Raw genomic sequence first — 23967 nt, 5'->3', positions numbered from 1 at the left:
ATTAACAGTGGCTATAAAATGTATCACAGCATCCAGCCAAGAACAAAACGGCCAATGAACAGTTTATATCCACAGGCTATCAGATCGTGCTGTGGACATTTTATTAAATCACTACAGTGTAGCCACAACTTTCCTAAACTATCCTGCAGCCACTGCTGTTGCTTCCTATTCATACATATCTGACTATAATCTATTCTTTTTATTTTAGATTGTCTTCGTAATACATGCGTAATACATTTTTACATAGTAGAGAATTCTCTTCATAAGCCCATCCTGTTTCTGTATATTTGTGTATATGAAGTATCCTTTCTGTATTATTTGGCCTACTTATTTATGTATATTAGAGTCAATTACCTGAGCATCACCACAAGTATTTCAGTGTGTGAATTTCCTGGCATGTTGAAACACTGACACTTAAAACTTGAATCTGAAAAGACAAATCTGCTAGAGTTACGGATAAACATATTTATAATGTATGTAATGTAATATAGAGATAGTTGTCATAACTTGGTCCGTTATATTGACTATGTGTTAATCTAAGTGTAAAATGTAGTAAAATAGAAAGTATATTTTTATACTTAGCTTACTTTATAAAGTTACATAATAAAGCACAAGATAGCATTACATATATTCAACTACAGACATTTTAAATGTTTACTGGATTGTAAATTGTAAATGTTAGAGTAAAAATTATGTTAATATTATATTATATTATATTGTGTTAAAATGGATGACAAAAAAGAGCACACAACAATCTCTGAATGCAAATTGTGCAAAGTCCAGATAAAACATAATAATGCTAATAATAATAATAATAATAATAATAATAATAATAATAATAACTTGCTTCTTAAGACCCATAAGTGTCTCTTAACCCTTTAACATCCGCATAAAGAAAAAAAAAAGAAATTGAATATTTTGTTTTAAATAAACAATTAGTTTAGTTTATCAATTAAATATATGCTTCTAAAATGTGAATGATACTTTGTGGTAAAACCAGAACACAACCCACATACAGTGAGTCCAAGAAGTATTTGATCCCTTGCTGATTTTCTTTGTTTGCCCACTAATAAAGACACTATCCTTCTGCACTTTTAATGGTAGATATATTCTAACATGGAGAGACAGAATATCAAGACAAAAATCCAGAATATAATTTTAAAGAATATATTTTAATTAATTTGTATTTCAATGAGGAAAATAAGTATTTGATCCCTCTTGCCAAACACACTCAATACTTAGTGGCAAAGCCTTTGTTTGCAAGCACAGCGGTGAGACGTTTGTTGTAGTTAACCACAAGTTTAGCACACACACCAGGGGGAATTTTGGCCCACTCTTCTTTGCAGATCCTCTCTAAATCATGAAGGTTGGTGGGCTGTCGCTTGGCAACTCTGACCTTCAGCTCCCTCCATAGATTTTCGATCGGATTGAGGTCTGGCGACTGGCTGGGCCACTCCATGACCTTAATGTGATTTTTCTTGAGCCAATCCTTTGTTGCCTTTGCTGTATGTTTAGGGTCGTTATCATGTTGGAAGACCCAACCACGGCCCATTTTCAGATCCCTGGCAGAGGGGAGGAGGTTGTCCCTCAGGATTGTGCGGTACATGGCTCCATCCATCTTCCCAGTGATGCGGTGAAGTAGCCCTGTACCCTTGGCAGAGAAACACCCCCAAAACATTATGCTTCCACCTCCATGCTTGACGGTGGGCACAGTGTTCTTGGGGTCATATGCAGCATTTTTCTACCTCCACACATGGCGGGTGGAGTTGAGGCCAAAAAGTTCAATTTTGGTCTCGTCTGACCACAAAACCTTCTCCCAATAACTTGGTTCATCTTTCAAATGATCATTGGCATACTTGAGGCGCGCCTCCACATGTGCTCTCTTCAGCAGGGGTACCTTTCGGGCACTGCAGGATGTGAATCCATTGTTGCGCAAAGTGTTGCCAATTGTTTCCTTGCAAACTGTGGTCCCAGCTGCCTTCAGGTCATTTGCTAACTCCTGCCGAGTGGTTGCAGGATGATTTCTGACCGTTCTCAGCATCATTGCCACCCCACGAGGCGAAATCTTCTTTGGAGCACCGGGCCGAGGTCTGTTGATTGTCATGTTATACTCTTTAAACTTTCTGATAATTGCACCAATAGTTGTTACTTTCACATCCAACACCTTACTAATCTTTTTGTAGCCCATTCCAGCTTTGTGAAGGTCAACAATTCTGACTCTGAGGTCCTGTGACAGCTCTTTGGTTTTACCCATGTTGGAGACTTGAAATCTGTGTGATCTGTCTGATTCTGTGGACAGGTGTTTTTCACACAAGTGATTAGTGAGAACAGGTGGCTTCAGGTCAGGTAACAAGTTGATTGGGAGTGTCTAACTGGTCTGTAAAAGCCAGAACTGCTAATGAATACTAAGGGATCAAATACTTATTTCACTCCATGAAATACAAATCAATTAATATATATTCCTTTATTATTTTCTGGATTTTCTTTTTAATATTCTGTCTCTCCATGTAGGAATACATCTACCATTAAAAGTATAGAATGATCATGTCTTTATTAGTGGGCCAACGAAGAAAATCAGCAAGGGATCAAATACTTCTTGGACTCACTGTATACTAAATAATTATATTTTTAATAATAATAATAATAATAATAATAATAATAATAATTATTATTATTATTATTATTATTATTATTATTATTATTATTATTATTATTATTATTATTATTATTGTCTATTATAATTATTATTAACTTCTGTAACTATAATTTGCTGATAGTTATTCAAAGAAAGAAGACAATTTCACCTTGTGTTAGTTTTTCTGAAGCAAAGATCTGTCTTTCTGTGTCTCAGGATTCACATTTCCCATTGAAGAGATATATTTGGCACATGACCTATTAAAAGGACCTGATTGGCCCAAGGGCTGTTTATGAACTAAAATCTTGAACTTGACCTGACCTGAAGCAGTTTAGAATCTCCCAAAATGTATTGAAACCACAATTTACTATCAATAGCGCACAATGTACCAGTTCCTCTATCGTGTATCAGCACCCCAATGTTTTATCAATAAGATAAAAATGTATCAAAACCTTAATCAATACCCTAAACATATAGCAACACCTCAATTTTGTATGTAAACCCCATAAATTAGCAACACATCAATGCTGTGCCAATAACATCAAAATATGTTACTCCTAACAATTATCAATAGCCCAAAATTAATCAGTACCTCAGTGTTGCATCACTTTTGCTACAATTCATAAATACCTGAGAAATGTATCAGTATATATATTTTTTTTTTATTAGAACCCCACACAACTCATTGTGGCCATGAAACACCTTTACCAATGTAACAATTGATCACATTGCACTGCTCCTAGTGAATACTTGCTTAAATCTATAAAGGCTCTTCATATTCCTAGAGCTCATTTACAGTAAGAGTTCTTTAAGGAATGATCCATCGCCGGGTTCTTTGGGGAATGCAGAAGTAGTTCCACATTGGCGTCGCTCCATAGAACCCTCTTTATTGTGAACAGTGTGGAGCTCTAGTGTACATAGATCTCTCTGTGGTGCTGCTGTGGATTATCCCCTCAACCAAGGATTTCTTTACACCACCATGTCTGTGAAACCTGCTCATAGCTAATGTCCTCTAGTTTGTCTCTCTTTGTCTATCTGCCTCCTTGTATCTCTCAAGCAAGCCCCCCCCCACATCCCCCTCCCCCCCCCACCCTGGCCCTCTTCTAAAAGTGTATTTCCCAGTAGCTAGGCAGTAGGGCTGCGGTATTAGCATGTTTGCCTTGAAGAAAGCACTGTGGGGCTTTGGGAAAGTTTACTCATATGAGTTGAAAGCGGTGAGGGGCGGGAGGGGGTGGTGCTCTAATTGTGAGCAAATACTCCCATGGCTTTGAGGCAAAGAGAGAGACAGAGAGAGAGGGAGAGTGTAGAGAGAGAGAGAGATAGATAAAGGTAGAAAGCTGAAACAGGACGTACATTCTGCATCTGTGTCTGTTTCTCCACGTCCACTGGCCTTTTCTTTTCAATAGCAGTCATGATGGCATTTTAATGCAGTGATGTAATGTTGGCTTTGTGCTGTGGGAGCTGAGGAGGGAAGCGCTCCTCTCCTCCGTAGCGGATGGCAGGCAGAGCGTTGTGTCGTTGTCTTTCTCTCCTGTTGTTTTACTGGCTCTGCTCCAGGATGCTGGACAGGCCTCCACAGCAACCGACAGCTCTCCAGAAAAAGAGAAAGAGAGAGAGAGAGAGAAAAATCTACTCGCCCCGTTTCCACTTTGTGTTCTCTCTCACTGCTGCTGTCGTTTCTTTTTTTCCCACTGTCACAGTGAAGAACCCCAAGTATAGACGTGCATGCACACACAGACATAGAGACATACGCACATCTTTTTACATCACATATTTAACATACTTAAACACATATTTTTATATATTTTATATCTTTTATATCTTTTGTTGTGTCTGGCTCTGTGGTTACTAGATGTGCAAGTTGTACTGTGATGCCCTTGGTGGAGAAATAGTTTCCTGGTGAAACAATAGGCTATACAATATGGATTAAAAACGTATTGTATGATAACACTGTTGAAAATCCTGAGATCAATGTAAAACTAAATCTTGAATTAGTTTAAGCTCCTCAAAGGTTTTTCAGTACTTGGCTTGGCCGCACTTATTTTTCCCAGACTAAGAAGTAGTTTGATGTGTGTGTTCAACGTGGACCTCTACCTCTACCACTCTACTTCACTTTACCTCACTCTACCTCCAGCCTTGTTTTGTCACATGAGCACTGTCTGCAGTGTGAAAAGCTCCCTCTGGTTGGTAATTTAGTTTGCTGTTATTCACGGTGTTATCACAGCTCCTGAGATGTGTTTATAATTTATCTAACAACCCGATAAAACAGCAAGGAAATATACTGTAAATATACTGGAATGGCCATGATGACCTAGAGTACTAAAGTGGTTAGTTTTTATAAACAAACAAAATAATAAACATCACATATTTTTAAAAATATCAGTATATGTTTTCAAACCCAGTCAGAGCTATGTATTGGTCGGTGTACAATTTTTCATTTTTGTTACATCTGTTTAAAAAAATGTATACAATGATTTTTAATATTCAGACTATTAAATAGTAGTAATTGTAATACATAGATGTTTTAGAGAGTAAAAAAGTATCTGTATTTGTACTAAAATGGACATGCTGACACTGGGGGTGGGTGATAGGTCTGGGCAGTTAATGTCTAACCAAATGAATGAATCAATCAGTCAATCATAATGCCCATGTACTGTCCCTTTAAACGTGTACTACTGCCTGTATAGTCATCCATTCAACATGAGGAGAACGCAAACAACAAGCCAAATGAGCAACTCAAGCCGCTTATATAGTCATTAATTTATTGTGAGTGACAATCTGTATTTCATCATGATATTGAGTTATGGTTATATTGACTGGAACTAGTGGGGATTATGCATCATGAAGCTTTGCATCATTGTATGGTTTACATGCTGAGTACCCAAAATGCAGATACAGTTCCTGATTTTAAAAACTAAAAGCTGTCTAAACATCCCAGTGCATGCTCACATCATCATTGGTTAGATGAACATGCTTGGAGGAGAGCCCTAATTGCAATTTCTGTTACATCAGCTAACTTGAGTAGCTTTAATCAGAGTGGCTTTACATGAAATGGTAAACTAAATTAAATACATGTAAAAGTTTCTGTTTATGCTTAAAATTATACTTGCTGTACATTGTACACAAGAGCCTAATTTCAGGAGATTTAATTATTGTTTTTTTTGAATACGCAATTAATAATGATTATGATTATGGATTCTTGTTTTCCTACTACAGATCCAGCTCAAGTTTCTGTTTCTATTCCATGTCTTGGGTCATTTATTAGTCCCAAATTTGAGTAGGAAATACATGTACAGAACTGGCTTTAGTGGTTAAAAACTAAAAGGCTAGGATTTATGCAAACTAAATTCAAATTGAAACCAGTACAGTAGTATACGCTGGCGATGCTGGAAGAGGATATGTCTCGGCTAGTCTGTGTGTGTGTGTGATGTTCCCTTGCTCTGCTGTTGTAGAAATCCCAAGGGAATTCCTGTCTCACCTGCTGTTTTGAGGGAGTCTAGAGAAACAGTTGCACGCTCCCCAGAGGAGCGGAGAGATATAGCATTAAACGAGTGTGCTCTCTCCATCATCACATCTCATGATGGGCCCGTCGCATTCAGCCCTGCCTGCTGCATGTTCCCCTGTCACAAATCCTTAGAGAAAAGAAAGAAACAAAAACAAAAAGTGGGCAGATTTTATTTTCTATTTACTAACTGCATTACACATTTCACTGGCTGCTTTCTTCTCTAGCTGTGACTGTGTGTTTTATCACACTGCTAAACAGGCTGTTGCAGAATTATTTCATGGAATGTTGTAGTTTTCTTTTTTACCGGATATGTTGAAATTTAAAATCTTTGTCACAATAATGTAGTGAAATAAAAAATAAAATAAAATAAAATAATAATAATAATAATAATATTTTATTTATATAGCGCCTTTCCTGAAAACTCAAAGCGCTTAACAACACAGCCATAGACAAAAGGTATAGTGAATAAAAACAAGCATGCATACAAGCACTTACACGTAACAGTGCAATATTAAAAAAAAAAAGAGTAAAGAAATAAAAAAAAAGAATATAAAGTATACAAGTAAAGATATATTAACAGCAGTAAGCTTCCCTAAAAAGATGAGTTTTGAGTAAAGATGTAAAAGAGTTTAGGCTATCTGCATCACGAATAATTCTGGGGAGCTGATTCCACAATCGAGGAGCAGCAGTGGGAAAGCTCGGTCGCCCAGAGTCCGCAGGCTGGGTTTTGGTACAGTGAGTAAACCAGAGCTCGCTGAGCGCAGACAGCGGGACAGGCAGTATGGTGTAAACTGGAGCAATGTTGTGTAGAGTTTTGTATGTAAGTAGTAGTACCTTATATGTGATTTGATATGACACAGACAGCCGGTGAAACATATTTTCATATATTTTTAAATATAATGCCAAAGAAAAACAGTCTTAAAGTGATTTTCAATGGTTTTAGGATCTTCCTTATATAATGCAAGTTTTTTTTCCCCCTTGGGGCTTGATATAATTTGGGTGCCGTCCTCTTCAAAAACTACCATCCCTTCATTCGGTACTCTTGTGATTAATGTGGCATCACTTGTTTGTAATCAATATTTTTCATTTGTCTTGGATGTATTTGAAGTTCCCCAGGGCACGCAAACATGTTACAATCATAGCAAAGCATACATGCACCTACAGAGGAGGTGCTGATGTAGAATCAGTCAAAAGTCTAATCTCTGTATGAAGCCCCCCAGCACTGAGATATAGAGCAGGGGAACTGTGTTCTCTGGAATTGTGGGGCTCCATCCAGTGCTTTAGGAATGAATTAGAATTTAGTTAGGTTGTGATCATCCAGCATCCTCACATCACCAACACTCTTGTTGCTCATATTTTCACAGTATTTTTTATATTAAAAGCAGCATAATGCATTGAATGTTTCCTGGTCATAATTTAGAAAATGTATTTTATATATTATATATTATGTCTGAATTTAACAGACATAAAACAGCATATTAAATGCATCAAAACATTTGTATATGGCAATTTTTTTATTTGTATATTATAAAACTTTAAATTTGAAGTAATCTGTAATGTGTAAAGGTAAAGGTAAATTCACCCTCATTTGACCAAGGGTTTTTCCTACAGCCTGACCGCTGCCTTGAACCATAAGCCCAAGTCAAGAACCATTTGAGGAACCTTTATTTATTTTTTTAGATTAATTTAGCATTTTGCCGCATGAATGATATTGAAGATCTTCTATCAGCAGAGGCCACTCACACTCAGCCATTCCTGCATCCTCCCCACCCCCACACACTGTCCCCCACCCCCTCCACAGCATCTCCTCCAGCTCCTCTTAGCAGAGAGACGCACTCTGTGCATTTCAGCTCTACAATTAAAGTGAAAGGGCCGTGGTGTGGGGCAGAGACTCGCGGTGGCCGGCACTGCACCATTCATCACCGGGCTTTTTACATTGACCTTGACACCCACTTCATTAGAATAAAGATTGTCTAGCATTTAGGTTACATTGTTCCCCTGCGCCCAGACCCCATGCAAATTCCTGCTCAGCCAGAGCGGCGGCGAGTCTGTCAGAGGTCATCTGCATTAAATGATTGTGGCTATTTTCTGACCACTTCTTTTCATTCCACTCGTCGCGGATCCTCTCCCTGATCCACACAGGAGCACAGCAACTGTGTCCTGCAGCCCAGAGAGTCACAGCACTATAAGCCAGTGTTAGCAGAGGAGAGCCAGGACATCCTGTTTTACTGAAGGAATGCAGTATAGGAATGGTATGGTATGGAATATTGAGGGACGCTGGAAAGGTGAAACGTTTTTTTTTTTTCTCTCAACGTTCCTTCTTCTGAGCAGACTTTGTGTATTTGTTGGTTTGTTATTGTTTGGAAATCAGAGGAGAGGAAATACCGCGCCTTCCTTCCACTTAATTTTCCTTCCTTTTTCTGCTCAAGACCCAAATTTATCTCCATTATTAACCCATCAGTCAGTGGCAGAGAGGCCAGCACCGCATAGAAAACTCGCTCAAGGAAAAGGCTTTCTCCGTCATTCTGTACTATGGGCATAATTAGAATTAAATTATTGATGAGGGGTAGTTAAAAAAGATTGTTTTATGATTCCCTATTAGTGAATTTGCTATTCATTTTAATATTTGTCATTTGATTTATATGGTGGATAATGCAATATAGACCCAATTAACAATGCATGGCCTATGTAATATGATTTTCAGTTAATGCAAATGGAATAAGCTGGAAGAAAGCAAGCGATTCGAATTCCCAAATGTAATTTACTCGACCGGTTCTGCCTATTTTAAATGACATTGCATGTTTTAATTTTCCCTCTCTTTTCAAAGGTTGCAAATTTATACTCATCAAGCCTGGCTGCCATTCATTTACATGGAAAATTGCTTCAAAGTTTTAATATCTGTCGCTTTCACACCTATTTGCTTTTAAAACATGAGCAGTGCAGTAAGAAAGGTGGTTCCAGAGAATTCCACCAGCATTTTACCCCATAATAATTATATTGGAAATATCCAAAGTCGCTCTGTTTCAATGGGCTGCGGTGCTTAGCGAGTGAGAGAAGCAGGCCAAATACTCCATCCTGGCACGGTTATCCAGGCTTTAGAGTGGTGCGGAGCAGGGTCCAGGCCGAGGATTCTCTGCCTCTTAAAATACTGTGCTCTTGGCTGATTGCATTGTTTCCTGTGTTTGTCCGCTGAAGAAAAGTGCCACGCTCGGAGCAGAGAGGGGGCAGCGGAGGGCCGGGCACTAAGACTCGCTCTCCAGCACAATCCCTCCTCCCTGAACCCACAGCTGAGCTCCAGGCCCTGGGCCCCGGATAAAAAGCGCCTTTGTTCACCATTCAATGGCATTAGGCATGGGCTTCCTATGGGGGTCACCATCAAGCCTTGTGCAAAGGCAGTAGGAGAAACTGAGGGAGAAAAAAATCACAGAAAACAACGATTCCATGCCATTAACAATATATATCATCACATATATGTAGCACCACTATAGAGGCTTTTAGCAGCAGGAGTGCAACCAAATTCAGTCATAAAATTCTTTAAGCAAGGAAAATTGCCTTCAGTCCCACACATCAAAGGAGGAGCCATAACAGCAGCAGAGACGTCCAGCATTTTCTCTATTTTTTCTTGAGATAAATCATCCTGGGTTAAAGGGCCTGCTATTGCAGTCATTCTGTGTATTTTATGTGATAACTGGGCTGACTGGGCACCTCTTTGTTCATTGATCCTCTTTAATTTCTCATTATCTCTTTGGAAATCTAGTGCATCCTCTTTACAGACAAGATGGGGAAGGGGAAAGAGAAGAAAAACAAATGTTATAAATTTCTCCATTCTCCATATTTATTGCTTTTATTTCGGACAGTCCGCCAATATGGCAAGGAGCGAGTTCCCAGGCTTCCTCGCAGCGCTAGACTCATTGTATGGGCCTATAACCTCCTACTCTTTGCACAACCACTTCTTGTTTCCTGAAAGATGCCATTGTTTATGCAATTTGTTGCCTCTGAATGTGTTTTTTACTATCTAAAGTTGATTTTGTCCCCTTTGAAAGCTCCTCCAAGATGAGGTCTGGAAAAGCTGGTGGAAATTCTCCTGGGTCTCGAGCTGACCTCTCAGTGACTGGCCACCTTGTTCTAAACACACAGAGGCGAGAGAGGGATGAAAAAAGAGGGGTAAAAAAAAGTGTTTGACTCAGGCCTCAATGTGAGCCTTCTATACCAGTTGTAAAATGGTTTATTCTTCTAGTCACCATGGTGACAATTAACAGTGTTTCAAGGCCTTTTGTTCCAGGCCAGTCCAAGCAGTTTTTTTTCCCCTCCCTTATTCGAGACGAAGTGATTTTTCACTGGAAAAAAAGAAAAAAACAACAACAACCCACCACTTAAGCACGGAAGCAACCCATTTCACAAACACAGTGTAGGAATCACTTCCAAATGGACGCTTTACATCATTTTGACCCTCCTTGAAAAGTGGACATGTAGCTGTTTTACTTCCTGGTCTTTCAAGCCATGAGCTCAGCCATCATTGAGAGGCCTTCTGCTCTCTCTGCTCAGCTGCATCCCGCTTCCATCAATGGCCCTGTTCTCCCCGAGACCCCCCTCTGTTCCATCACTCCCTCCCTCCATCACTCCCTCCCCTTCCCAGCTTCACTTCCCTTCCCTTCCACAGTCTTCTGCAGACATCAAGGGTGTTGGCAAGATATGAAAAGGCCCCGAACTGATTAAGTAATTATCAGTTTTCCCAGCTTCTTTTGCTTTGGATCTGTATCATGAAAGCCTATCAAATTCCATATTTTGTACCTCAGAGTCAATTTGTAGCTCATCATCTCCCACTCCAGCTCCTCACGTGCTTTTGTGAAGTGCTTCCCCCTTTTCTTCATGCTAAACGTTTAATATGGCAGCTTCGGTGCATCATCAGACGAGCTCTAAATTACTTTTTTCCCCTCCATAGATTCATTTTCAGGGCAAAATAGAAATGGTAGTGCTCACCTTTTGATTTAAAGCCAGTGTGCAGCACGTGGGGTTTAAATGTCTTGAGCATTGGTAGCTGGTAGATGGGATTTCTTTTTTCGTGCTTCGCTTCTCCCCCCCTCCTCTCTGACGTGTTAGCGCTAGCAGAAAATGATTTAAATACACCCCACATCCGACTCAGTTCATGGAGTCTTACTTCTGTTGTCTCAACATGTTACAAAGACTGAACAAACTTTAATTTAATGGGAAAGATGAGTCTACAAAAATGCATTAAATGAGCTCATGTGTGACTGCGTTTTTGCTGACATTTCCAGTCTTTTATGTTAATATGCCGAGTGAATTAAAATGATTACTGCTTGTTGATATTTCATCTATTTTAATGACCATCTTTGTGCATTGATATATTAAATTTGTTTAAAAAAAAAAAGAACTGGTAATGCTGCCGTTTGATTACCCCAAGAACGGACATTAGGGTCAGTTGCTGACCAGTTTTTCATAGGGCTAGATAAACAGTTACACAGCTGAAAAACAAATACACCCTGAGAAACAGTGAGTTGTGAATTATTCTTTTTATTTGTTCAGTTTTATTCAGTCATTCATGAGTGCCAATGCATCTTGTTCACACGATTATTCATTCAGCAATTCAGCATGCAATGTGTGCTAGTTAAGCCTGCCTGTCTAAAGCTTAGGTTTAGCTGTTCATGCTCTCCTTTTAGTATAATTGTATAAGTGACCACAATTACTGAGATTCCAGTAATGTAAGGTTAGCAATGGAGGCTAAGGTTAACTATACTAATAGGGCGGCATGCACAGCATTTTGGTCATGTGTTCAGCCGAGCTTAAACAAAGCTCTCCATGCCATAACTCTCACCTTCCACATTCTAATCAACCTGCCTGTCTCTCCTCCTCTTCCTCCTCTTCAACTGCTCGCCTTCCTCATCAATAACCCGCTGTTTATTTTTAATGAAAAGGAACTCTTAAAATCAATATGCGCTGTCAACAAACAAATTGCGTAACCCCGTTTACTTTAAAAAGGAGTGTCTTTACTTTGGCGGCCACTATTAAAAACTGAAAGGGATGGATGGCTTAAAAGGATGTGTGATACCATCTCCATCAAAAGCAGCGACAATGAAAAATGAATCCTGGCCTGATGACAGCGAGAAGAGAGGAAAAAACAGAGCGCATTTAAATATTTAAATGTGCTTCTGCCGTAATGATAAATGACAACTGAAAACTAGAATCAAGTAGCTATCGATGCAGAAAATGAAATGGGGAAGAGAGAGAGAGAGAGAGCGCGCGAGAGAGAGGGAGAAATTAACCAAAAAAGGTGCGAGATTGAGCAGCATCAATTTCAGCCCTTACAGTATGCTTGTCTGCCATTTAACTGGAAATGTCACTTCTTAAAATCATATCAAATCCATGCTTTCCTGCTTTGCATGGGAATTACTGTCTGACCTCTCAGACATTTTGCTCAAGATGATGTACTCAAACATGATCTAAAGTACTCACACTTAAATATTCATTTGATTTGGCGTGTGTGTTCAGTCCTAGTCACAAAACAACACAGGGCCTGCAGACATGACCCCCTATGTAGCTTTATAGTAGAGCACTGAGGGAGTTGTGAAGTTGTGTTTTTTTGTGTATTAATTGAAGAACTGATGACATTAAGTAATGTACTGTATCAGTGATCACTTGATCTAAATGTTGGTGTGTTTGTTGTATTCTAGGGGAACAGTGTAGAGATGGCCATGTGGCTCCCGAAGAAGACGCAGCTCCTGGGCTGGGCGGAGAGTCTGAAGAGGAGCAGCACAGAGCTGCCTGCTGACTTTGAGGAGTGCCTCACTGCACTCAGGGCCAAGTGGAATCAGCTAGAGGTGAAATCTCACTGCAATCTCAACTTCATACTGTGGGTTTAGATCATCATTATCATCATCATCATTTCATATTCAGAATAACTGATTAGAGAGAAGGGCAAGGTTTATCCAGAATATTAATAAAATACTTGATATGTCCAGAAGCATGTAGAAACTCATCCCATTTCTTCTGAAATCAGGGATATTAACAGGGAGAAATATTTTTGAGAAAATATAAATTAGAGGTTGTTATTATTGAGGTCCAGTTTGAAGCTGGATGCTTCAATCAATTCCAAAGGTGTACTAGACAGAGCTTCATCACTCCAGAGATCTCCACACTTCCACTGTGCCACATCTTAATGCTGGAGGGTTTTATAAAGTCTGGTGACCTAACTGTAACTGCTATTATCATCAGATTAGATATTCACATTCTCTACGTAGAGCTATGTCATAGTATATTGTTCTGTAAAGTTAAGCAGGTTACATAATTTAGGCAATAGATGGATGGGCATGCAGAATGTGTATTAGTATTGGTATTTGTATATGGTTACTTCTGGCTTGGATAGGCTTTTATCAGGAGCACTCTGCACCCAGATTAACATAACTGTCATTATCCAGAAACCAAGGAATTCTGGTTGTGAGTTTGAGAGCCAAATAACCATTTTGTTCCACTGCACCATTCAGTGTTAATTAGAGCCATATTTAAAAGAATAATCACTGACAGTTGGTAAAATGGCCATATCCAAACTTTGAGCGAGGCGCGGGCATGTGATCATCTGGAGTGTGTTGAGTGGCACGGTGTTAGCGGGAGGAATGAGACGGCAGTGGTGCGGAGAGTTCAATCTGAGCGCTCCTGCTCCCCACGCTGCGCGCTACACCGTCTCAATTGCATATTAAACAAGCCTATCAAGTCAGCCATTGGCATCTGCTGTGCTGACACAAATTGTGAATTAAATGAAATTGATGTCCTCTGTCGTATATATTTATGAAGACAGACCATTCTCTGAAGTATGCGGCTTATGAAGAATTTATGATTGCAAACTGCTCCAGAACAAAATAAAGTGGCAATAAATTCCTTTTTTTTTTTAAACCTGACCCACCAAGGGCATGGATCTCACCCCATGTCTAGACATTTGTCACTCGCTGAAAAACACTGGTGAGTCCGTTGATTATCAATATTCTCATAAGATGAAAGAGAAAGCGTGAGAGAAACAGAGAGAGAGAGACAGTGAGGGATGCAGGAGCACAAAGATGATGATTAAGAACTGTAGTACGTACATTGTTTTCTGTGTACTTTATACCTTTTTCTTCAAAACCACAGTGGAATTTCTTCCTTATACTTAATTCCCTCATTAAAAAAAAACTCATAATAACATTTTTTCCCTCTCTGTCACACCTTTCACAACTTATTTAACTGATCAAATCATATCCCATTTAACTGAATGGGTTAAATGGGATATGACATGTAAAAAGATCATGAAGCGTTACCTCAGGGAATGCCTGGGAATGCCCACACTGTATATGTTGTGAGGTGCTATTTTGTGAGTGAGGTTGGACACTGGCCACTAGGGGTGGGCGATATGGCCCTAAAATAATATTGCAATATTTCATGGTATTTTTGTGATAATGATACTCTTAACAATGAATTACACTAAACAATGAAAAAAAAAAAAAAAAAAAAAATATATATATATATATATATATATATATATATATATATATATATATATATTTAAGAATACACTACTGTAACTAAATTAACTTGGCATTTTATTATTGCATACGATATGATATAGCACATCCCTAAATAGGATATTTAAAAAATACAAGACTTTTTTTCAGATTTGTAACCAAAGTCAATGATCCAGAATGTCATGATACTAATAATGCACTCCATATATCTCCATTTATCCAGGATTAAAGTAAAATAAATAATACTGGACAGATATAATCTGTCTCTATTAGATATGTAATAGGAAATGAGAACAGTGTGATTTTTTTCTTTTGCTAAAAACTGCAAAAAAAAAAATAGTACCATGATGTGATAATTTGGAGTGACCATCATGTTCATGGCAAGGCAACGTGAATTATCTGTTGTCACATGTATTCTGCAAATTCACCACAGAAGGTATTATAATGATAATGGTAATGATTGTGATTGGCAGTGTCTGGACAGAATCGTCTGTGTGAACAGACACGTGACTCTTGCAGAAATCACATCCACATTTAATGCATGAGGGCCTTTACACATATACCACAGTTCTGTGCTGCATTATTTAGCTTCCATGAGACAGAGCAGAAGCATACTTATACTTAAATTCTAATATCTTTCTCATGATTTTTGTCATTTCAATGTATATAATAATATGTACTGAGATCCTGCTCAACTACTGACTGGAGACAATCTGTTGCTATTATCCCTAGCCACTTGGTTATTGGACAGGAGATGCACTGATTTAAAATCTAAAGTGTGTTACACTGGTTTGAGTTTTTAAACACAGTCTGTAAAGTGTAAAATTGGTGGCCACTTTTTTAAACACATGCACAGTGCCTTTCCACACTTTGCTGGTCTTGTTTTTACCAGCTGCAAATTAATTAAAATGTTAATGTTAATTAATCTTCTAGCCAGTCATCATTGGTAAGTTGGCTTAAACTACTATATATTATTGGCTTTTAGTAGAGTATTCTCAATCCAGCAGTACCACTGGTTAGTGTGAAAACTTTAGAAGGGATCTAATCTCTCATGCCATCACCCTGTCAAGCCAACACACAGTAACATGCCACTGCCATGTTGGCATCACTGCTGTGCTGGGAATGGTCCGTGCAAATACGGTCTCATCAGAAATGGTGGTCCCTTTCCTTTAGTAGATTATTAAAGCAGTGTGTACATTAATTAATCATGACTTGTTACCTGAGGGGATGGCTTGTGAATTTTCACCCCTGTATACAGTACCAGTCAAAAGAGTGGTTACACCTTCACATTTTTTATTTATTTTTTTTTTATTTATTTTGTACATTAATTAAAGTCATCCAGACTATGTAGGAACATATAAGGAATCATGTAGTAACTTAAAAGTGTTAAACAAACCCAAATACTCTGTGAAGCATTTAGGGAGCTGTTAACTCTGTGTTTCTGAGGCTGGAAACTCTGATAAACATATCCTGTGCAACAGAGGTAGCTCTTTGTCTTCTTTTCCTGCAGCGGCCCTGATGAGGGCCAGTTTCATCAGTGCGACTGCACTTAAGGATACTTTCAAAGTTCTTATAATCATTCGGACTGACCGACCTTTATTTCTTAAAGTATTTTAATCTTTACTTGGTTGAGAAGTTCCCTAGTCATGATATGGATTAGAACATTATTCACATAGAGACAATTCACTGTATACCAACTTTACCTCTTCACAACTTTACAACTGATGCCCTCAAACACATTAAGAGGGGAAGAAATTCAAGTTAATTAACTCTTGACAAGTTCAACACAGCTGTTAACTAAAAGGCATTCCAGTTGACTCTACTGCTTAAATCTGACTGAGAAAATCCAGCCAGGATGTGAAAAAAATAAACTAGACTACTTTGAAGAATCTAAAATATAAAACCCATTCTGGTTTGAAAATTAAGTATTTATTATTAATCTACAATCTAAAACATTTTAAAGTTATGAAAAAAAAAAACACAAAAACGTTTCACTCGCACTTTAAGTCTTGAGTCTTGAGTAAGACTGAACACTGGTCAAGTTTTACAGGCATTTAACATTCCTTAATCCATAGCGCATGTGTGTACTAGGAATACATCATAAAAAGCGTTGCCACCAATGGGTGCTAATGATCATGACCGGCAGCATCTGGCTAGAATTGTCAATGCGAACAGACTAGTGACTCTGACAGAAATCACAATACAAGTGACTGTCCTGTGAATTTTGGTATGTCAGTATGTGTATATATATCTTTATAGTAGGTGCAGGTAGTAAAGTAATAATTTCACATGAACTCAGTTCATTGACCTGCTTTGGCCAGATTCCCAAACTTATTTTTGCATCTGAGATTAGTCACAGGTTTTGGTGTTGTGAAAAACGAGCTGGTAACACTTTGTGTTTGTTTCAGGTGAAAGGGTCCATTCTCATGTAGCCTCTAAAACGTGCCGTCCCTCCGCCGGCCATTGTCTCAGCATTAACATCGCACTGGGACGAGAAGAACACAGATGTGTTAATAAAGCCTGAAGCGGGGAGGGGGCTCAGGGAGACGAGGCCACGACTGAGAGCTTAATTGATGCCGCATGCCGAAATAGCCACTTCATTGCTGAGTCATAATCACATCTGTTTTCATTACAGCTTTCTTACACATGGCACACACAAAGGAAGGACAATTAGAGTCGCCAGTGTGTGTATTAATTGGATAATGGAGTGTTTTGTGCTCGCAATTGCCTTCTCAGTGTTCAGAGTTCAACCTGCACTCTCTCTCCGAAAGTACGATCATTCAGGCAGCTGGAAGAACACGCACACAGACACACACACTCGCTCACACTTGTACAATGCACATACACACATGCACACGCACGTGTGCGTACCGGAACACACACAGCACAGTGTGGGTCTGCGCTCTCCTACTGTCAGTGGGAGAAAATTGTTCAGCGAGCCCATTTCAAAAATCATCGGTGTGTGTTTTTGTGCCTGATTGTTTGCTATTCAACAAGCATTTCAATGTCTCTCTAAAATGTCACTTTGTGCGTTGAGATTTTAACCCTCTCCGGATCTGCAATTGCAATCCCCTCTTATCCAGCGCATATAGCGTCTCGCTAATAGCTCTGCAGCCTCATCTAAATTACCTCTGAATCTCTTAATTCAATCCAAGTAAATTAGAGTTAATTACAGTGTTATCTCTTCAAAAGGCAATTCATTAGATTCTAGTTAAGATGTTTGGGTGGACAACAAGTTATCTCTGCAATCCAAATAGAGTAGCATTTATCTTCAGCTCACCTGCTGAGTGAATCTTTATAACACAGTATGCAGTGACTTGTAAGCAAATTAGTTTTTTTGTATGAACCTATCAATACATATTTTTATGTATTTTTCACAATCTCTGCGTTTACATAGGAATATACAGCTCTGGAAAAAATTAAGAGACCACTTTAGTTTCTGAATCAGTTTATCTGATTTTGCTATTTATAGGTATATGTTTGAGTAAAATGAACATTGTTGTTTTATTCTATAAACTATGGAAATTTTCTTTCCCAAATTCCAAATAAAATATTGTCATTTACAGCTTTTCTTAGCGGAAAATGAGACATGACTGAAATAACAAAAAAGGATGCAGCGCTTTCAGACCTCAAATAATGCAAAGAAAACAAGTTCATATTCATAAAGTTTTAAGAGTTCAGAAATCAATATTTGGTGGAATAACCCTGGTTTTTAATCACAGTTTTCATGCATCTTGGCATGTTCTCCTCCACCAGTCTTACACACTGCTTTTGGAAAATTTTATGTCACTTCTGGTGCAAAAAAATCAAACAATTCAGCTTGCTTTAATGTCTTGTGATCATCCATCTTCCTCTTGATTATATTCCAGAGGTTTTCAGTTTGGTAAAATCAAAGAAACCCATCATTTTTAAGTGGTCTCTTATTTTTTTTCCAGAGCTGTATGTGTAATTAGTGACGATATTTTATTGTAATACACAGTTTACTTTTCTGCATTTTGTTGAGTTTCAAATTTCACATCAATTATTGTATAATTTTAAAACGTCTTTGAATATCATGATACCATGTCACCCATCTCTAATTAATACTTATTTATAATAAAAAAATATAAAAGTAGTATATGAAATAGTAGATAATAAAATAGAAAAACTTAATATAAGCGAGCTTTTACTGCCATGTGACGCATGGGCATGCAAAGGGAAATCAGATTAGCTAAATTTGTCAAAACAAGTCATCACAGATTTTGCAGATCATTATAGATAAATATAGATTTTGCAGATTATTATAGATAAATATAGATTTTGTTAACCATTCCCCTTTTTGCAAGAAAGGTTTGCACTGCTTGACTTCTAGGGACCCTTCTGCCAAATAAATGCAAAACAGGACTAATATATTACAAGCAAGTCATTTTTGTTTTGCTTTTTAATTTCATACATAAAATAAAAAAATACTGTTTAAAAATAAAAATCTGTTAACAGATCCTTGTCCTTTTTATGATGATAAGAAATGTTCTTGAAAATGTTTTGGTTGAGAGCAGAGTTCATAAATCATTCAATTATGGCAAATAACCCAGGCCCAGATGCAGTCCACCACACCCATGTTTTACAATTGGAACACTTTAGCTTTAGCTTTTTCAATACAGCAGTCATATTGTCTTAACTTTTCCATTGATATCATATTTGCCTGCTTTCTGTCTAACAGGGGAATTGTGAATCGTGGCCTTACATAAAGAAAGGGAGGTCTTATAGTTCCTTAGTTCATTCCTGAATTAATCTCTGTGCTGTAGGGGAAGTTTGTATGGTCTGCATTTTCTATAAAGATTCACAACTGTTTTATTAAAGCATTTTGGATATTATAGCTCTCTCTCTGTGTTTTTCTGGAGTCCCAGATCCTTAGATACAGCATTTTGTAACCATTTGCAGACTGATACGTTATATATAGTTATCTTTTTCATCTCTTGTGTTGCCTGTTATGATATTTTAACCTGCATTACATGGAACAACTGGCTCTTTTAAGGTTCTGTCTCAAACATGGGGTGCAAGATTTAATTTATTAAATTTATTAATTTATTAATTTATTAAAGATATGTAAAATATGTAAAAATACTTAAATATTTTTTACACAGTGTGTGTGTGTGTGTGTTTGAAAGCATTTATTTAGCTCTTGTTGGATATAAAGGTAGCCTCAGATCTTGCTAAAATATATTTTGTAATATTAATATGTAATATAATTACATTTAATTACATTGAATAGGTTGGGTTTTGATGTATCCATTAAAACATACACCCACAATAATGCTGAAGTCAATAAAAAAGATACAAAGATACTAATAATATGTTTCTTTTTGCATGGATTAAATGTGTTTGTGCGTGTGTGTTGTGTTGTCCCTGCAGAAGACCCTGGGGGAGCATGTGGAGGTGCGAGCGGGTGATCCAGGTTCTCGCAGGCTGCTCTCTCCAGGCACCAGCAGCATGGTGGCTCAGCTGGAGAGTAAGATCAAGGAGCTGAAGAGCTGGCTGAGGGACACCGAGCTCTTCATCTTTAACCTCAGCCTCCGAGCAGACGCGCAACATCAGAACCACACACAACAAGACCCCCAGCCAAACTCGCAACACGACCCACGAGAAGACCCACAGCTGGACCCAGAAGTTGCCAAGCAGCTGGAGCACTTCAAGGTAAAGAGCTGTAGAAAGAAACAGATTACAGCAAACCTGCTGAGATCTTATCTTGAGGTCTTTACTGTTAATGCACCGGTCAAGCCCTGTTACTATAGACACTGGCTGTACAGAAACCTGAGGCTAAGCACCTGAAATAGTCCGTCTTCTCACACACCCACACACACACACCTCCACTGTTACAGGGCTGCTGCAGTCACCTAGTCCAGCTGACTGTATCTCAGTGCCTGTCCAGCAGAACAGACATCTCTTTTACAGTCCCATTCCAAAGCACTGCTCTCTGAATGACACTGGCTAACCTATAGCTTTTCATGAGTTAACCTTTACTGACTGCTGTTTTACACACTATTCTAACATACACATTATACATACAGGAGCTGTTATGATATATATATATATATATATATATATATATATATATATATATATATATATACTTAAAAGCAGCTTTGGAGCTCCACAGGTATTGAGTCAGCAGATCATTTAATACACTATTTTACACACTATTCCTCAGCACTCCAAAACTGCCAGTCTCACACTTTGTGGCTGAGTTGCTGTGGTTCATAAACCTTTCTAATCTTTCACATCTCAATAATACCTCTCACAGCTCATTATAGATCCTAAAAAGGATATTTTACCAACTTTGGCAATTTAAGTACCACTCTAGAATTCAATAAACTCTTTAGTACCTCCTCTAATTTTCTACCTGTGGCAATGGGACTGAATGAAACATCTGAATTCAGTAAAGTTTTTAAAGAGGTGTGTCACCATACATTTGTTCATGTAGTGTCTTATTGGTTCAAAATGTTGACGTACAATTAGCAAATAAAGCTAAAAGTTTTTCCTTCAAATTTGTAATAGTCAAGGCCAGTTTATATTTCTATTTAAGCCTTGTGTTCCCACCAACACATTCACTCCTTTACCGTTTAAAATGCGTGAAAGTGATGCAGAACTGCATGAGTGCAGAAGTATAAATGTGCCCTGTTTCACAAAATGCTACAACCTGTAAATATGTTATTTAACAAAAGAGGCAAAACTACTTAAGACAGTTGCTCATCTGTATAAAAACTATATAGCATATAGCTTTATAAAGACTATTAGCACAATTAATATAGTGACATTATTAAAACTAAATATGCAAATAGGAAACAGTAACATATAAGGGATTCAAAAATACAGTAGCTTATTACTGTTGATATAGTTGTATATACATTAAATAAACCAATCAGCGTGTCACTTGCCATTCCCTTTAAGAACCTGGTGCACTCTGACACTCTGCCTCTGGCGGATTGGTATTTTAACAGTGCAGCGCTTCTTCAGTTCTCAACAGAAGAAACTGATCTGCACGTTCACGCTGTGAAAGTGCGCGAGCAGGTCATTTACAGGAATAGCGATGCTATTTTTTGTTTTGCATACTATTTTGCATTCTACCAGTTTGTAGGCGATTGCATGTCCTTGTGTATGTGTGTGTGATGAGTGGAAGTGTACGCGTGCTTAGCTTGCCAAGATAGCAATGAATGCTTGACTGTGGTCTAGGTTCTAATCAGTCAGTGGCACACCTGTGTTTTCTGTTGTCAAGATAGCAATACAACAGAAATTTACCTGAACACACTATATTTCCAGACCACCACAACCATCAGTTGTAAGCAGTAAGCAGTAAGCAATTTAAACAGCACATGAGCTGTTTGTGCTGGGTGTAAGATATGGCCTTATGTTTTTAAACTGTTTAGAACACACAAAAAAGGTTTATTATGTTGTTTTTGGTGTTGGGAGTTTATTTTAAAATAGCAGTAAGTGTAGAACAATCGTACAACAATCAAATAAACTGAAAATTTTGTGTAATGCTTACAGCCCAGGCATGTTTAGGCATGCAGTCACAGCACTGAGTGCATGTTAAGAATACGTACATGTTGTAGCACATAGCACATAATGTAGCACACTCCCCTCTCAGAAAAAAAAAAAACTCTGTAAATAGTAGTGTTTCATTTGAGCTCTGCTACAAGAATAAATGCAGGGCAAAAGCACCCGTCAGAGCTCTGACTGAAAATCTATAGGAAATAATTATTTGAGTTAAAATGCTGAGGAACGGCGTGGGGTATTAATCAAGCCATGTCAAAACACAGGTAGTGGAGTTGATTACATTCCCCCTGCTGAGTGACAAACATAAGAGAAGAAAACTTTTAAATATACGCAGGGTGAAATGAGCAGGGGGAGAAATAGTGCTCCAGAAAGAAGAGTTTGCCTTTGATAAAATGCCGTGCAGCCACGGAGGGGCGCATTGATTTTTTTGGGGACCGGGGGAACAGGAAAAAAATATAATAATGCTGAGATTGGAAATATTGATATACGCAGTTTTTATAGACAGTGGCATTGCGCTAAATGGAATGAATGGACATTAAATAAGAGGAAGGGGGGCATTTAATGATTCCATATCTGCTCTTTCAGCTTGGAAGCGTGAATGAGTTGAATAGGCAGAGTTGGCGTGATTGCAGCTAAGTTGAAAAGCAGCAGCAGGAGAGCTTAGATCCACACTGAAATAGAGGCAGTGTTCTCAGAGCCTTCACAACAGAAAGAGAGGAAGAGAGGGAGGAGATGGATGAAGAGAGAGAGAGAGAGAGAGAGAGAGAGAGATGGAGAAAGTGAGTTACACTGACAGCCATACTCAGCCCTCTCCTAAAGCAACAGGCTTTCATCATGCTAGGAATGAGCTACAGTTTCAGACAACAGTTGACCATTACACACTGCCAGTAGTGTAGAAACAGTGCAATCAATGCAGTTAATTAAGGACTCGGCTTCTTCAAAGCAGTGTATCCTCACACTGGTCTTGATTGTTGTCTGTGTTCACAAGAGCTGACATGACTGTATACCTTATTTGCAGTACTGTACATGTAACTGTAACACACAGCCTGTTACCAGCTGTAGATCTTTCTGGAGTATGTGATGATGTGCTCTATGTTTCTGTATTATTTTTTATATTTCTGTTTTAGTGTTGTCTAATGACCAGCACTCTCAGACGTCATTATAAAAGCCCCTGCTGAGATCTAATTCTGGAATGCCTGTTACTTTCTCACATGTCATAATGCCATAAAATGAGTTTGAGTATATAGCAGGAAACATCAGAGAGCTCGCCACTTCATAATGAATAATGAGTCTAGGATCTCCTTAAAATGCCATCATAAAATTGTCTGTCTCCATCGGAACAGAAAGCAAGAAGTTGAAGAACTTGACTTGCTGTGGGGAGAGAGAATCTAAAATAAGACTCTATTCTATTGTATCTTAACCTTCTCTGAGCATATAGTTCAAACTAGCCGACTGCCAATTTCCCATCTTTTATTAATAACGACTCCACTTTAATAGTGTGTTTTGATGATGCCAAGACCTGAAGGCTGTTTTTTTTTTCTCTGTGAGAGAAATAACTATGCTATTGCAGCTTCAGGCCTCACAGCATAAGTATTTTGCTCATTAAAGCTTTACTAATAAGGTGAAGTAGTAAAGATCACTGTAGTCATCACTGTGTCACAGCATCTGCCGTTTCCCCTGATCAGTGTCACTGTGGAAGATATAAGCTTCATGTTATGCTAATGCTCTCTGCATAGGTAATGCGCTCTCTGTATCATTCCCACTAATAACATCCGTCATTTCTTATC

General features: G+C 38.3%; 1 protein-coding gene across 2 annotated transcripts in view; it reads left to right on the top strand.

Moving 5' to 3' along the window:
• The window catches only part of akap6 (A kinase (PRKA) anchor protein 6), a 131495-nt gene that overhangs the window by 93745 nt on the left and 13783 nt on the right, over nucleotides 1-23967 (top strand). For both annotated transcript variants that reach the window (XM_007253777.4, XM_049463301.1), the window contains exons 10-11: nucleotides 12830-12976; nucleotides 20039-20320. In XM_007253777.4, the coding sequence (XP_007253839.3) occupies nucleotides 12830-12976; nucleotides 20039-20320 (429 nt within the window). The remainder of the gene's footprint in view (nucleotides 1-12829; nucleotides 12977-20038; nucleotides 20321-23967) is intronic.

The sequence above is a fragment of the Astyanax mexicanus genome, chromosome 14 (assembly GCF_023375975.1).
Source record: "Astyanax mexicanus isolate ESR-SI-001 chromosome 14, AstMex3_surface, whole genome shotgun sequence".
In the NCBI taxonomy this organism is placed as follows: Eukaryota; Metazoa; Chordata; class Actinopteri; order Characiformes; family Acestrorhamphidae; genus Astyanax; species Astyanax mexicanus.
The sequence above is the reverse complement of the archived record's forward strand: the minus strand, read 5'-3'. Positions and strand labels throughout refer to the sequence as shown.